Here is an 18,535-nt window from a genome sequence, read left to right as displayed (position 1 = left end):
ACTTAATTGCACTTATTAAAGGGTTGAATATTCTGGTATGTGACTTATATCTAATTTTTTTTAAAGCTAGAAAATTTTCAATATCTAGAGCTAGGCAAAAGTTGTTAGACCTACACCAAAAGCATGCCCCATGAAAGAAAAATTTGTACATTGGGCTTAAAAAAACTCAAAATATTTTGCTTTGTGAAAAGACCCTGTTAAGAGGACAAGAAGACAAGCTAGAGACTGGAAGAAAATATTTGCAAACCACATACGGTAATGTAAAATGAACCAGAATCTAGAATATGTAAAGAATTCTAAAAACTTCACAGTAAAAAAGCAACACTCTAATTAAAACATGGGCAAAGGAGATGAAAAGACATTTCACTAAAGAAGATATACAGATGGCAATGGGCACATGAAAAGATGTTCAACATTATGAGCCATCAGGGAAATTCAAATTAAAGCCACAATGAGCTATCACTGCACACTTCTCAGAATGGCTTAAATAAAAAATGGTGACAACACCAAATGCTGGTAAGAATGCAGAAAAACTGGATCACTTACATATTGCTGGTGGTAATGTAAAATGGTACAGCCACTTGGGAAAACAGTTTGGCAGTTTCTTAAAAAACTAAACATGCAAATACCATAAAACCAGCAAATGCACCCCTGCATGTTTATGCCAGAGAAATGAAGGCTTATATTCACTTTTATTCACTGTCCACATATGTTTATAAGAGCATTATTTATAATAGCCAAAGACTGGAAACAAACCAGATGTCCTTCTATGGGTAAATGGCTAAACAAACATGGTACATTCATAGCATGGAATATTACTCAGGAATAGAAATGAATAAACCAGTGATACACACAATATGGGTCAATTATCAGAGAAATATGCTGAGTAAAAAGAAAGTCAATCTCAAAAGGTTATATATTGTACATTTATATACAATTCCATTTACATAACATTCTTGAAATAACAGAATTTAGAAAAGAAGAACACATTAGTAATTGCCAGAGATTAAGGACAGGGTAGGGGTAAGAGGGAAGGAGTATGGTGATGAAAGGGCAACATGAAGGATTCTTGTGGTAAAGGGAATGTTCTGTATCTTGACTGAATCAATGATGATATCCTGGTTGTGATATTGGACTCTAGTTTTACAAGAAGTTACCATTGGTTAACACTATATAAAGAGTACAGAGGATCTCTCTGTATTATTTCTTACATCTACATGCAAATCTATAATCTCAAATATTCTCAAATCATAAATAAAGGACTTATAGTTAGAACTTATAAAGAAATCTCACAACTCAATTTTTTAAAAAGTTTTTAAGTGGCAAAAAATTTGCACAGATACTCCACCAAGGCAGATACGTAAAATGACAAATATGCACATGACAACATATTCAACATCAGTGGTCATCAGGGAAAGGCATATTAAAACCACAATTACATACCACTATATACCTATCAGAATAGCTAACACTTCTAAGACTGGCCATCCCAAGTATTGGCAATTACGTGAAAAAACTCGAATTCTCATGCATTGCTGCTGGGAATGTAAAATATAAAATAGTACAGCTACTTTGGAAAGACAGCTTGACAGGCTTGTTTTTGTTTGTGGGGAGAGGGCAGTTTGTTTGTTTTTTAAGTTAAATAATCACCTACGATAGTATCAGTCATTTCACATCTAGGTATTTACCCAAGAGAAATGAAAGTCGATGTTCATACAAAGACTTTTCATAGCATGAATTTTCATAGCAGTATTATTCAAAACAGCCAAAAACTAGAAACAACCCAGATGTCCATCAACAAGTGAATGATAAACAAACTAACAAACTGATATATCCATATGTTTATAGGGAAAACACACTGTGTTTTCCTTTACTCACACTCACAACACTGACATTTCTGGTCACCAAATGTGTGGGGAGTTTTTCCACACCAAGCTGTGACACCAGCTGGGTGTCCCACAGTTCAATTCAATCTGACACCATCTATTTGGAGTTAGCAGTAATTCCCACAAGTTAAGGGCTCAGTCCAACAGGACTGCCCCGACTTCAGACACCAGTCACAAATCCCAGGTTGTCCCAGTATTTCTGACTGACCAGCTATGTATCAGGGTTCCCACAACCCCCTCCTTGAGTTCAATAATTTGTTAAAATGGCTAACAGAATTCAGGGAAACACATTTACTGGTTTATTAAAGGATATAATAAATGACACAGATGAACACCCAGACGAAGAAATATTTAGGGGGACGTATCTCCATGTGTTCAGCAACCTGGAAGTTCTCCAAGCTCCATACTTTGCAGACCTTTACAGAGACCACCACACAGTCATGACAGATTATTAACTCTATTTCCAGTCCCCCTCCCCTCTCCAGAGGATGGGGTTTGGGGCTGAAAGTACAAGCTTCTAATCATGGCTTGATCTTTCTATTGACCAGCCCCCATCCACAAGCCCACCAAGAGTCACCTCATTAGAACAAAAAACACTCCTACTAACCAGAAAATTCCAAGGGATTTAGGAGCTCTGTGACAGGAATCTTGGCCAAAGACCAAATATTAGCAAGAATCAGGAACAGAGACATATAAATATAATTCCATACCACAGAAGGGAATTCTTCTCAGCAATAAAAAAGACATATGGATGACTCAAAAAATAGTTATGTTGAGTGAAATAAGTCAGACAAAAAAAGAATACATCCGGAGTTACTCCATATATATATAAGATTCCAGCAAATGTGAACATATGTATACTGACACAAAGATCATCACTGGTTGCCTGGATTTGGGGAGCAGGCAGAAGTGGGAGAGAGTATCACAAAGACCACAGTTTGGTAATGGATATGTTCACTATCTTGATTGTGCGAATGGTTTCCTGAGTGTTAAAACATATCCAATTACATACTTTAAGTATGTGCAATTTATTGTGTGCCAGTTATATCTCACTAAAAGTGTTAAACTTTTTTAAAGAATGTACAAAATGTATATAAAATATGCAAGCATTGAATAATACCAAAAACATTATATCAAGAAAGATAAAAGAGGAAAGTAAGTAGGGATCAGTGTTAGGATGGCAAGTTCTCATATACGCTTTTAAAATTCTGTGAAAATATAAATACACTGCATAATCTAAAAAATAAAATTATCATTACATTCCCAACCCAAAATGAAAAAAGAAGTCACAGACTGGACTAGAAAAAGTGGAAATGTGTAATTTAGGCTGAAACATATGACTTAGCTTTGAGAACTGAACATAATGTCAAATTAGGTATGTTAGAGTTTTAACATTTGAAACAGAAATGAAAAGAGGAAAATGTTTATAACAGGTTGAGATTCCTGCATCTTGCAGTCAAAGATATCCTTCAGAAACCCACTGTAACATGCAATTAACCAGGATGAATTCTTTACTAAGTTGATCCAGCTGTTCAACTGCTTCAAAAGATGATTTCTATGCTGGAAATACTAATTTTGTCCTACAAATGAAGGTAATTGGGAAAGAAAAAGAAACTAAGGAACTAAGGAGATACTATGACTCTCTTTCTTTCTCAAGAAAGGGAGTTAATGATGACATGAAATATAAATGAATACCCATTCAAATGAGCTAAGTTAATTTAGACAACTTCACTTTTAAAAGTCTATTTGCAAGCTTTACCCTATTGGCAAAAAAGTATAATTTGTATATTATGTTACAAAAGCTGGCATTTATTCTCTTCTAGGTCTCTGAAAATTAAACTTTAAAAGAAAAAGAAAAAAGCATTCTTTTCCTTTCTTGTCACTGCTCTGAGAGCCAATAATGACAATGAGAGCCACTGAACTGTAAGATCAAAGTATGCCTGACAAGTGATGCTCAAGAGATTCATGTAACTAATTTTTATTATCTTAATCACACATCACTATTTAAATAAAATACAATTGTAAATGTTTTTGAAGATCAATACTCATAAAGAATTCCTTGTCAGGTTATATATAATTCCATCACAGAAAAAATAGAAAGGGTAGCTTTTTCTTTTCTTTTCTTTTTAAGTGCTACTATAGAACCTAAGATCATTTACATTTCAAACCAAACTGAGATGTAGAAAAAATATACAGAAAGAAATACAGTTCCAGAGTTTGGGGGGAGGAGGGGAAGGCATTTCAAACCTTTATTCTTCAGGAGACTGAAAAAAACACAATGAATTATACACAAGCCAATATCATATTTCAGGTATATCTTTTTCTTAAATTATAACAGTGAGCTAATGATTTCCTTAGTCTCCCAACTTACTCAGCATAACGAGTTATATTCAGTAGTGAGGTGTAAAATTCAAAGAAATTCAATTAAGGTAGGTAAAAAAAAAATTAGTTACACTAATACGGTTTTGAGCTTTCAAAAGTACCCTTTGGAAATTAAAAAAAAAAGAAAGAAAGAAAAAGAACATTGGCAAACACATTTTTTTTTATAAGACAAGTTGAATTACATTTATCCATGTGATTTTGGAGAAACGTATTAGCACAGAACAGTTATGCCCCATAAGAATACATAAATAATGAAAGAAATTTAATTTTACAAGTGATCCTGCATAGTCATCCAATAAATTGACATTATAAAATTAGCATAATTCATAGAATTTACACAGGACAAGGTTTCTCAACCTCAACAACAATGATATTTCTGGCCAAATCACTTTCTGTCATGAGGAGCCACTCCGCATTGTAGGGTTCTTAGCAGGAGCCCCTCCTCTACCCACTCAGTTCAAGGTACTCCCACCCTTGGTGTGATGATCTAGAATGTCTCTGCAGATTGCCACATGTTCCCTGGAGGCAAAATTACCCCAGGTGGGGAACTACACTGGCTTAGAACTGAGATGACCTTCTTATAAAGGTTTTCAGTAATGCTTAAAAACAGTTTTTTAATTGAATAACTACTGTGTGAAACAATACCATATTTCAAACAATCAAAAACTATAAAAAGAAGATCTAATCATGAAAGCCATTATACCCACCAGAAAAATCCTTTTTCTTGAATAAATGTTCTCCATATTCCAAAATACATATTTAAAGGTATTGTTGTTACGATGAAGTAAGCTCATACAAGACTATTTCTCATTAAATATAGATTTAATTTTAACAAAATATGAAAAGCAACTACCTGGAAATGCTGGAGAGTGAAAAAAGCAAGCAATTAATAGAGGAGACTCAAAATGTGGAGGAAGATGTCAATACAATAATATAATGCAAAATTACTCAACATACAAAAAAACAGAAACTGTGACCCATCTCCAAAAGAAAAAAATCACAATAGATACCAATCCACACATGATTCTAATGTTGGAATTGGCAGAGGGGAATTTTAAAGCGATTATTATAACTATGCTTAATGAGGTAAAAGAAAACATGTTCATAGTAAAAGAGAAAACAGCAGCACCTCACCAGAGAAATAAAAGCTATTTAAAGAAACAACAACAAAAAGAAACAGATGGAAACACTTCCAAAAACTTAAAAAGACAGTATCTGAAAAAAATAACTCATTGGATAGACTAAACAAAGTGGGTATAAAAGAGGGAGAACGTTTCTTTGTTGAAAGATAAAATTTGCAAACCCAAGAAACTTAGCAAACTCCAAGCAAGATAAATATGATGAAAACCATTTCAGGGACATCACAGTTAAACTGTTGTAATCAAATACAAGGGGAAACTGTCAACATATCCAGAGAAAAACATAAGGGGAACAGAATTACACACAGGGGAACAGTGGTTCAAATGATTGCTGACCTTCATCTGAAAATAGCAGAAAGCCAACTTTCAAGCAGAAAGGAAAGAAAAAACACCAATTCAGAATTCTATATACACTCAAAATATCCTTCAAATATGAAGGCAAAATACATTCTCAGATAAAAGACAGGAGAAATAGATTTCTAGAAGACCTACATTCTATAAACAACAAAAGAAGTTTTTCAGGATAAAGGGAAATGTTAAGTGGATACTCAGATCTTTTAACTTCTCTAAAATATATATGACCATGTAAGCAAAAATTATAACATTTTCTTGTGGATTTTTAATGCATATAGATGTAATATACATGATAATATAAAAGAATGAAGAAGAGGTAATTAGACTTACATGGTAGCAAACCATCTACATTTTACATAAAATTATAAGTGGTAATCGACTGAAAAATGTAATCCTTGGAGAAACCAATAAAAGCAAACTACAATGAAATATAGCTAAAAAGCAAATAGGTTAATTACCATATAATTCTTAAGATTTTTCAAGTAATCTACGAAAAAGGAGGAAATGGAATATAAGAGGAAGGAAAAATAGGGGTAAATAGAAAATAGATAAAATAATAGTTCTAAGCCCAATATACTAATAATTATATTTATATATTTATATTGTATTAATTATGCTAATAGATTAAATACAACAATGAAAAAACAGATACCACATGAAAAGACAGACTAGATTTTTAAAAATTATATGCTGTCTAAAAAATACCAAGTAGGATAGAGTGGAAAAATGGAATGAAGAAAGGGAGGAAAAACACTTCAATCCAAAAAACACATTGCGGGTAGGGCAGAAAAAGTAGGATATAGAAAATACATGAGATGGTGGAAATAAATCTTATTTTCAGTAATTATAATTATTGACAGATTAAAATCTTCAGTTAAAATTCAAAAATTGTCAAATTAAGGAAAAAAGATTGCCAACCATATGCTGTTATGAGACATACCTGAAACATAAATGATGAAAAAAGAGAAATACCTGGAAAATACTAACCAAAAGAAAATTTATCTATATCAGATAAGACAGAATTTAAGGCAGAAAGAATTACTGGTGATAGAGATGGTCACTACCCACTTCTGGGTCTATATCTAAAGGATATGAAAACCAGATATTGAAAGATATCTGCATTCTCATGTTTATTGCACCATTATCCACAATAGCCAAGATACAGAAACAACCTAGGTGTCCATCAACAGATAAGTAAAGATATGTGTGTGTACACGCACGCACACACACACACACACACACACACACACACACACACAATGGAATATTAGCCATGAGAAGGAAGGAAAGCCTGCCATTTCTACAACTTGGATGAACCTTGAGGGCATTACGCTAAAAGAAATGTTGTAAAAAGAAGAAAAATACTATATGATATCACTTACATGTGCAATCTAAAAAGGACAAACTCAGAGAGTCAGAGAGTAGAGTGGTGGTTACCAGTTCGAGGTCATAGGAGAAGTGGCGAGATATTTGCTCAAAGGGTACAAACTGACAGTTATAAAATTAGCAAGTTTGGGGATCTCATGTACACCATGATAACTGCAGCTAATAACACTGTATCTGGTATTTGAATGTTTCTAAGAGAGAAGACTTTAAATGTTCTCACCACAAAAACACAAATGGTAACTATATAACAGAATGCAAGTACTCGTAGCTAATTCTATGGTGGTAGTTAACTTGCAATTTATAAATGTATCAAATCAACATGTTGCACACTTTAAATATGTTATGTACCAATCATACCTCAATAAAGCTGGAAAAAATAAAAGAAATTAATAAAATTTTTAGAATGCACTCAAAAAGAGATAAAGAGAGGATTCTGAGATGGCAGAGTAGGAAGCACCAGGAATCTATCTTCCTGTCTAGACAACAATGGCAGTGGCAGAATCTGTTTGGTATAATTACTTTGCAACTCTGGAGTCTTTGAAGACTTGCCACTTCCAAGGGAAGGTTTGAATGGTAAATTGTGGTTAATTTTTATCAATTTCAGGTCTTAGCACAGTAGCATCTACCTGTCCCCCACCCTCAGCCCCAATGCAGGTAGCCATACACATGTTCCTGCAGCAGTTTATGTGCAGCTTATAGAAACCAGGGTAGGCAAAGAGGACCCTGCCCTCCAACTATCAGGGTGTCCTAATCACTGACTGCTGCTTCTGATCACAGAGGTGCTGACATAAAGGCAGTAGCTGATATTGTTAACTCCCTCCATTGCTGCAAGCCTCTCTGGCTGAATTGACGTTTAGGGGACTTAAAGGGCTGATGCCCTTTTAGTCCCCATTTTCATTTTTCTTTTTCTCCTTGTGGAAGGTAGACATCCAAAAACAAAAAATTAAAGACGAGGACATCCAAAAATAAGAGTATATATGGGGATAATTAGAGTATGACTGCACATGCTCTGGGGGAGATACAGGCTCAGAAAAGACCTGAGAAGACCTTAAATTCTTCTTTCACACAGAGATAGACTACAATAATTCCATTTTTGAACAACAATAACAAAAAAATCAGAAGACATACAAAGAAACAGGAAAGTATGGCCCATTCAAAATAAATAAATAAATCATCAGAAATTGTCATGAGAACAACCTGATGGCAGATCTACTAAACAAAGTCTTTAAAACAACTAACTTAATAAAGATGCTCAAAGAACTACAAGATTATATGAAGAAAGTTAAGAAAATTATTGATAAATGGAATTACAATAAAGAGAGAAAAGCCTACAAAGAAACAAAAAAAAAAAAACTCTGCAGCTAAAAAGTACAATAACTGAAATGAAAAAAATTCAAGAGGGATTCAAAGATACATCTGAACAGGCAGAAGAAAGAAATCAGTGAACCTGAAGATAGAACAATGGAAATTACCAAGTCTGACGAAAAGAAAAAAACAGAATGAAGCAAAGTGAACAGAGCCTAAGAGACTTGTGAGACACTATGACCTGTTGGTGTACCAGAAGAAGGCAAGAGAAAAGGTGGAGAGAGAATATTTGAACAATGGCTGAGAACTTCCCAAATTCAATAGAAATACATGAACTATAAACATCTATTAATTTCAACAAACTCCAAGTAAGATGGATTAAAGAGACTCACATACATTATAATCAAACTTCCAAAAGACAAAGAGAGAATCTTGAAAGCAGCAAGAGAGAAGCAACTTGTCACACACAAAGGATCTTCAAGAAGGACTACAACCAGATTCCTCATAAGAAACTTTGGAAGCCAGAAGGGCCAAATAGTCAAAGTGCTTTAAAAAAAAAAACTGTTAACCAAGAATCCTACATCTGACAAACTACTCATCAAAAGTGAGGGAGCTATTAAAATATTCCTAGATAAAAACTGAGGGAGTTTGCTCCCACTAGATATGCCCTGCAAGAAATGGTCAAGAAAGCCCTGCAGAGTGAAATGAAAGGACACTAAGACAGGAACATGAAGGCATATGAAGAAATAAAGATCTCAGTAAAGGTAAATACTCTGGCAATTATAAAGTTAGTATTACTGTAACAATAGTGTATAGCTCTAGTTTTTGTTTTAATGATTTAAGAGACTAACACATTTATAATACTTTCTAGTTTATGTTTTGGGACATACAATGTATAAAGATGTAATTGTGTGACAAAAACTAAGGATTTGGGATGGAGCTGTTAAAGGAGCGGAGTTTATACATGTTGTTGAAATTAAGCTCGTATAAATTCAAACTAGAGTGTAATAATTTATGATGCTAAATGTAATCCTCATGATAAACACGAAGAAAATAGCTATAGAATATACACAAGAGAAAATGAAAAAGTAAACATTTCACTACAAAAAATCAACTAAACAATAGAAGACAGTAATGCAGGGGATAAAGGATATAGATTATATATAAAAAAACTATAATGCATATAGAAAATAAATAGCAAAATGATGGAAATAAGCTCCTCCTTATCAGTAATAATTTAAATGTAATTGGATTAAACTATCCAATCAAAAGACAGAAATTGGCAGAATGGATAAAAATATATTATCCAACTATGTGAGGTCTTTAAGAGACTCACTTTAGATCCAAAACCATGAAGAGATTCAAAGCGAAAGGATGGAAATAGATATTCTATGCAATAATAAGCAAAAGAGAATGGGGTACCTATACTAAAATCAGGCAAAACAGACTTTAAAAAATCAAACAAAGAAGGACATTCTATTTTAATAAAAGGTTCAATGTAACAGGAAGATATAACAATTATAAACATTTAATACCTAATAACAGATTAAAATACATGAAGCAAAAACTGACAGAATTGAAGGGAGAAAGAAATAGCCTACAATAATAATTGGAAACTTTAATACTCCACTCTCAATTATAAATAGAACCAGTGAAAAGAAAAGAAATAGAGGACTTAACACAATTAACCAGCTAGATCTAAAAGACATATGTAAAAACTCAACCTGACAACAGTATACATATTCTTCTCAAGTTCACATGAGACATTTTCTAGCATAGCCCATATTTTAGGCCACAAATTATGTCCCCAAAAATTTTAAAGACAAATATTATATAAGTATCTTCTCCAACCACAATGGGATGAAATTATAAATCAATAACAAAAGTAAAACTGGAAAATTTACAAATTTATGGGAATTAAACAACACACTCTTCAACTACTAATGGATCAAGAAAGAAATCATAGGGGAAATTAGACAATACAAGATGAATGAAAATGAAAACATCATGCCAAAACTTAGGGGATGCAGCAAAAGCATGATTAAGAGGGAAATTAAATCTACAATGTTTATGTTAAAAAACAAGAAAGATCTCAAATAACAGCCCAACTTTACAAGTTTAGGAACTGGAAAAAGAACAAACTAAATCTAAAGTTAGCAAAAGGAAGGAAATAATAAAGATTACAGCAGAGATAAATGAAATACAGAACAGATTAACAATAGAGAAAATCAAAGAAACCAAAAGTTGGATCTTTGAAATGATCGACAAAATTGAGAAAATTTTAGCTAGATGGACTAAGAAAAAAGAATCAAATTACTAAAATCAGAAATGAAAGTGGAGATATTACTACTGATTCCACAAAAATAAAAAAGATTATAAGAGAGTACTGTGAACAAAACAGGAGAAAATACTTGAAAATTGTATAGGTCTGATAAGGGATTGATATCCAAATATATAAAGAAATCCTAAAACTCAACAATAACAACAACCACAGAAAAATTTAAAAACAAGCAGACTTGAATAGACACGTCTCCAAAGATATACAAACAGCCAATAAACACATAAAAGATGCTCAACATCACTAATCATTAGAGAAATGTAAATCAAAACTACAGTGAGATACATCCTCACATCTATTAAGATGGCTACTATCAAAAAAATGGAAAATAAATGTTGGCGAGGATGTGGAAAAATTGGAACCCTTGTACATTATTGGTGAGAATGTAAAATGGTAAAGTCATTATGGAAAACACTAGGGTGATTCCTTAAAAAATTAAAAATAAAATTACCATATGATCCAGCAATTTCACTTCTAGATACACACCCAAAAGAAACTGAATGCAGGGTCTAAGATATTTTTCCCATGTTCATAGCAGTATTATTCACAATAACTAAAACATGGAAGCAACCCAAGTGTCCATAAAGAGATAAATAAACAAAATGTGGTATATGCATACAATGGAATGTTATTCAGTCTTATATAGGAAGGAAATCCTGATACATGCTACAATATGGATGAACCTTGAGGACATTATGCTAAGTGAAATAAGCCAGTCGAAAAACAACAAATACTGTATGATTCCACTTACATGAGGTACTCAGAATAGTCAAAATCATAGAGACAGAAATAGATGAGGGGTTGCCAGAGGCTGGGGGTGGAATGGGTTGGGGAAATGGGGGCTACTGTTTAGCTGAAACAGAGTTTCAGTTTTACAAGATTTAAAGAGTTATAAAGGTGGATGGCAGTGATAGTTGCACATTATGGATGCACTTAATACCACTGAACTGTACACTTAAAAATGGTTAAGACAGTAAATTTTATGTTATGTGTATTTTACTATAAAACATTTAAATTGAAATACAGGCAATTTTTAATTTTTTTAATTTTAAACATGGAGTGAAAACTTTTAAATAAATTTTTAAAGCATGAAGAAATTAGCAAACTGGACCAAGCAATGTTGAATCATGATGATGCTAGATTTATATCAGGAATGTAAGGCTGATTTAATATTAGAAAATTAACAGATTAAAGGAAACAGAGGATTATCTCAACATATTAGGAAAAAGAGGTTAGTAAAATTCAATATCCATTCATGATAAATTCTTAGAAAACAGGGAACAGTAGGTAACTTCTCTAATGGGAAAAATAACAGCTTCAACAATAAAATCCAATCATGAACATCCTACTCAACAATGAAATGCTGAAAGCATTTCCATTAAGATCAGGAGCAAGACCAAGATGCCTGCTATCACTGCTTTTATTCAATGTTATATTTAGTCAATGTTCTAGCTAGAAAATAAGATAATAAACCAAATCTTAATAAAAGATATAAGGATTAGAAGGAAGATGGAAAACTGTCAGTATTTTCAGATGATAATTATTCACTAAAAAAGTGATCTACAGATAGATTGAGAATAAAATATTTTAATAAGGTTGTTTACAACAAAACAGCATATAAAAGTCAACTGAGATACCACTTCACATCCACTAGGAAAACTAGAATCAAAAATTCAGACAATAACAAATGTTGACAAGGATGTGAAGAAATCTGAACATTTATACACAGCTGGTAGGAATGTAAGATGATGTAGCCACTTTGGAAAACAGTCTGGTAGTTCCACAAATGATTAAACAGAGTTACCATATGACCCAGCAATTCCACTCCTAGATACATACCAGGGAAAACTGATAGCATACATTTACACAAACCTTTTATGCTAATGTTTGAAGTTATAAAAAAGATGGAAAGAACTCAAATGTCTATCAACAGATGAATGAATAAACAAAATGTGGTACATCTACACAATAAAATTCAGGCATAATAAAGGAAAGAAGTACTAAGCCATGCTACAAAATGGATGAACCTTGAAAACATTCTGCTAAGTGAAAGAAGCCAATCACAAAGACTACATATTATATGATTCTATTCATATGAAATGTCCAGAATAGACAAGCATACAGAGACAAAAGTAGATCAGTAGCTGCTTAAGACTAAGGAGGAGGAAGACATAGTGTACTGATAGCTAAAAGGTACAGTTTCCTTTTGAGGTGATGAAAATGTTCTACAATTGACTGTATTGATGACTGCACGTATCTGTGAATATACTAAAATACACTGAATTGTACAGCTTAGATGAGTGAATTATACAAAATGTGAACTAGATCTCAACAGAATTGTTCAAGTCAATTGTATTTCTATATATCCCCAAAAAGCTTAGAAAATGTTTTACTTTATAATGTATAAGAATGCATGAAAGAAACAGAGACAACTACAAAATTTTATTAAAGAGACTAAATAAATGAAAGGCTATATAATGTTCATGTATTAGAAGTTTCAATAGAAATGTCAATTCTCCACAAATTGTTCTAAAGATTAACTGCAATCCATTCAAAATCTCAACTTAGAACTCTTGTAATATTTGAGAAGCTGATCATAAAATTTACAGTGAAGAAATCAAGGGCCAATGGCCAAGACACTCAACAATCATTACAAAAAAAGAACATTATGAAAAAGAACAAGGGAAATGTACTCTTACAGCTAGAAGACTTCTTCTAAAACTATGATAATGAAGGCCTAGGGTCTTAGTGCAGGGAAAGAACAGAGCCCAGAAACACTACAAACCTATGTTGAAACTCAACTCTGTTGAAACTCAACTTTTACAAAGCAGGCACAGTGCATTAAATGGGCATGGATACTTCACATCCTACACAAAATCAAATTGAGGTGAATTATAGACTTACACATGAAAGGCAAAAACAAGGCAACTTTAGAAGACCATGTAGAACAGCAAGGAGGTTCAGAAGAGCAACACGATGGGACTGGAGCTCATATTAAAACAAAGAATCGTTAAAACCAACGTGGTACTGAAGCATGACTAGACAGAATAGAAAGTCCAGAAATACACTGAAGAACATATGGGAATTTAATATGATGAAAGTGGCATCTCAAAGGAGTAGGAAAAAGATGGACTTTTTAATAAATGATGTTGGGACAACTGGGCAGCTATCTGGGGAGGCAAGGATAGAAACAAAACTGGATCCACATTTCACATCAAATACTGCATAAAATAAAAATAGGTCAAAGATACATACCTAAAAACTAAAACCATGAGAGTAATAAAAGAAAACATGGGAAAATTCCTTTATAACCTTGGAGTGACTCAAAATTCAGATGCCATTAAACAAATCTGATAAATTCAACTATATAAAAATTTTTAAATCCTACATGGCCAAAAATACCTAAAGCAAAATCAAAAGACATTACACTAAATGAAATAAGCCATATACAAAGGACAAATATTGCATGATTCCACTAACATGAGGTACCTAGAATAGGCAACTTCACAAAGGCAGAAAGTAGAGAATAGAAGTTACCAAGGACTAAGGGGAGAGAGGAATAGAGAGTTTTTTCTTAATGGGTATAGAATTTCTGTTTGAAGTGATTTTTAAAAGTCTAGAAATAGGTAGTAGTAATGGTTGTAATCACTGTAAACATACTTAATGTCACTGAATTGTGCACTAAAAAATGGTTGAAATGGTATGGAGGGGTCAAGAATGGAAACAAGGTATTTTACTGTATATTTTTAAATTATTATTTATTTAGATATGCAAGTATATTTCTTATTAATTATTTTAGTATCTTGATAGCAGTTTCTAATTCAATGGTACATGTATTTGTCAAAACTCAAATGATAAACATGGGAAAATTCCTTTATAACCTTGGAGTGACTCAAAATTCAGATGCCATTAAACAAATTTGATAAATTCAACTACATAAAAATTTTTAAATCCTACATGGCCAAAAATACCTAAAGCAAAATCAAAAGACATTACACTAAATTGCATATGTATGCTTTTTATTTCAAAAAGAAAAAAATCCTAAATGCACCTGACCCTTGAACAACACTGGGGTAAGGGATACCAACCTCCAGTACAGTCAGAAATCCATGTATAAGTTTTGACTCCCCAAAACTTAACTACTAATAGCCTACTATTGACCAGACACCTTCTAATAGCATAAACAATTAACACATATTTTGTATATGTATTATATTCTGTATTCTTACTATAAATTAAGCTAGAGAAAAGAAAATGTTAAGAAAATCATAAGGAAAATACATTTACAATACTGTACTATATTTATTGAAAAAAAAATCTGTGTATAAGTGGACCCATGCAGTTCAAACCCATGCTATTCAAGGGTCAGCTATCTTTATCTCTCATTAATTGTATGCATGCAGAAGTATTTATGAGGAAATGTACCAATGACTATAACTTACTTTGAAATGCATACAAAAATAAGATGGATTAGTATGTGAATGGAGGGACAAATCTACAATAAAACAAGTACCATACCACGTTCACTGTAGAATCTAGGTGGTAGGTATGGGGATGTTCAAGTATAAAATTTTTTAGACTTTTCTGTGTTTGCAAATTTTATTAAGAAATATCAAAAATATTTTACTTAAAATTTAAAAATAGAGAACTCATGAATCAATAAATAAGCAACTGAACAGATAAATGGGCAAAGACACAAACAGGTGTTCAATATTAGATACAATGTTCCAGAAACATATGAAAAGTTGTTCAAGCCTATTAGGAAACTTCAAATTAAAACTACCTTGATATACCATTCATTTCACAGGCATCAGAGTGGCAAAAATGTTAATCACTACCAATGTTAAAGAGGATATGGGGATAACCTCAACCCCAAATGTCCATTAACATTAGCATGGGTTATTAAATCATGGGGCATTTATATAGTGAAATATACTAAGAAGTAGTGGGGGTGAATAAATTAATACCCTTATCCACAGGGAAGAATCTCAAAATACATTTTAAGTAAAAGATGCAAGTTAATTATAGAGTACAGTCAGTATGATTATAATTATATTAAGTTTTAAAACAGACTAAATTAAACAGTGTATTATACACTACCCCAATCCAAGCCACTATCACCTCTCACATGGATAATTTCAACAGTCTTATTCCTGGTCTCCTTGTTTCTGCCCCTAACATGCGGTCAGAGTGATCAGTTGAAAACATAAGTTAGGGTAAGTTGTCCTTAGCTCCCTTCACCCCCAGAATAAAGCCAAGAATCCATACACCAGCCCACTTGGCCCTGCCTATTCCAGCTCCTACTTTCTGTCCTATCACTCTCACTCAACCTGCTCCAGCCACAGTGAATGTCTTCCTACTTCTCAAACTGGCCAAATTAGCTGCAGCCTCAGGCTCTCCCTCAGAATCCACGTGGCTCCTTCCAGTCAAGAGCTCATATGTCACTGCATTAGAAAGGCTCACTAGGACTACTCTATATAAAATTAAAAATCCCAACCCTCAACCCAGAGCTCCCTTTCCCCCTTACCTTATCATTCTCCATCTAATGACCATCTAATTGACCATATATTCTACTTATTTACTGTCTGTGTCCATTCACTAGAATGAAAGGCCCATGTGGGAAGACTTTTTTATGTTTTGCTTCCTACTGTATCCTCACTACCAAAAAGAAGCCTAAGTAAGGGCTTAATAATATTTGAATGAAGGAATGAATTTTCACAAAGTCACTTTTTAAATATGCATTTATTACAATATTAAAAGTATTTTTATTTTTAAATTCATAAATGGTGTTATTTCCATAAACTGGGATAAAAAGGTAAATTAAATATTACTAGATAAAATATCAAGCATGTCTGCTTTTCCCTGAATGTAAACTGTTTGTTTCTAAAAGGAAGCAAAAAAATAGCTAGGAATCTGATTTGCAAAAAATTAAAAATTAATTTTAAAGAAGTCAAGAAAAGCAAAGTATGTCAGACTTTTACAAACAAAACTGAAATAAAGCTATTATTTGAATCCCATACCTCCAACTAAATTAATGTACTCTTCAGTAAAGCTAAAAGCTAAAGTAGAAAGCATTTCCTAACTCAGCAAAACAAGCCTTTAATTACTTGCCAAGTCAACAGGGAAACATGAAGGGCAAACATTGTAGGCTAAAAGGAATCTTAAGAATCATCTAGTATTAGGCCCTTCAGTTTAACAAAAGAAGAAACTGAGAACTCAAAATGACCGGCAGGGAACTCAAAACTGGTGTGTGTCAGAATTAGCAATAAAGGAAAACACTAGAAGCAAAAAATTTAATAAATAATTAATAATACATTTGTTTAGTTATGATCCTTGCTACAGCAAAATTCAGCTTTTATAGAATTCAAGACAAAGCACATCTCCATGGAAACAATATTCCCAAGCATACATGTGAGGCTGAGAATTATATTTTTCTATGCAGGTCTTCACATTCTAAGTATACACACAAGATCTGGGGTAAGGAGGCACTGAAATGAGCAGGGCTTTGTACATTAGGTCTGGATTTGAAATCTGGCTCTATCACTTACTTGATCCTAGTCAATCTTAGCCTTATCTAAGCCCCAGATTTCCTTTATCAGCAAAATGGGGATAATTAAGACCTACCTTATAGGTTTTTCAAGAAACTAAAAAAGTACAAGTCATCTAATTCAGGGATGTGTGCATTTTTGACTATCGAATACAGGCTTACCAACACTTCATTCATAGCTGTGTAATTAGTGCTCAATAAAAATCACCACCTCTGATTGCTTCTGTCAGTTTCATGATTAACATGTTATCAATTGACTAGCCTCCAACTGGAATTCTAGTAAAGAGCAGGAAAAGGTGCTGTTGGTATCGCTATCAATAGGAGGCTATCAATTAGTTGACAAGAGACATCAGGTGCTGCTTGTCTGAGGTAAAATAAAAGGTTGCTTAAGGTTTTTTAGAAGATGGAAGGTTGAGTGATCTGCTTCTGACTGCAGGGTCATGAAACCTAATCAATTAGGCCGTCTCAAAAATTATGCAGGGCATCCAGCAAGAATCCTCTCAGTAACATAGTAGGTTACATTAAATGTCTAACTTCTATGTAAAGGCTTCTAATTTAAACCAGGCTCTCACTCAAACAGATGGTATTTTATTACATTTTCTGACCTTCTAATTATAAGAAAGGATTTTTCCCCCCACTTAGAATGAACAGGTTATGAAAAAAGTGAATGGTAATTTATAAATGCCACTCCATACTCACACACTTTGGGAAATAAAAATCTTTTAAGTATGGTTTTCATTTGGGGGTAAGAAAGCATGTTCCATAATATCTTTAACATCCCATAATATACAAATTCCAAGAATGCATCTTGAGGCTTATATTTAATTCTCATAACAAAATACATCCAAGAAACTCTGCCTTATTAATATATGAAACACAAGGAAAACATACCTGGGATGATATCATTGATATGCAAGAGAATTGTACTTTCAACACTTGCAAAACTACAAAGCTGTACCCCATCAAATCTTCCATCCCAGTTGCCAATAGGATTATCCTAGAAATTAAGTAATAAAATAAACTTTAAAACCCTCCTCAATAAAACATAAATATGAAAGTCTGTACCATAAAAGGGTCTTCCAAAACATTTTACGTTGGTAAATTTTAACTATTTTTCCTAAAAAAAGAGAGAACATATCAGGAATAATTACCACAGTAATAAGCCTTTTTGTTTTTGTTTATTTTTGTTTTGTTTTGT

At 33.0% G+C, this 18,535-nt stretch overlaps 1 protein-coding gene across 8 annotated transcripts in view; it reads right to left on the bottom strand.

Annotated features, from left to right (window-relative positions):
• CYLD (CYLD lysine 63 deubiquitinase) overlaps positions 1-18,535 on the bottom strand; it is a 62,088-nt gene that overhangs the window by 32,504 nt on the left and 11,049 nt on the right. For all 8 annotated transcript variants that reach the window (XM_036880982.2, XM_036880986.2, XM_036880983.2 and 5 more), the window contains one exon: positions 18,229-18,334. In XM_036880982.2, the coding sequence (XP_036736877.1) occupies positions 18,229-18,334 (106 nt within the window). The remainder of the gene's footprint in view (positions 1-18,228; positions 18,335-18,535) is intronic.

This window comes from Manis pentadactyla, chromosome 15 (assembly GCF_030020395.1).
Source record: "Manis pentadactyla isolate mManPen7 chromosome 15, mManPen7.hap1, whole genome shotgun sequence".
NCBI classification, from domain to species: Eukaryota; Metazoa; Chordata; class Mammalia; order Pholidota; family Manidae; genus Manis; species Manis pentadactyla.
The sequence above is the reverse complement of the archived record's forward strand: the minus strand, read 5'-3'. Positions and strand labels throughout refer to the sequence as shown.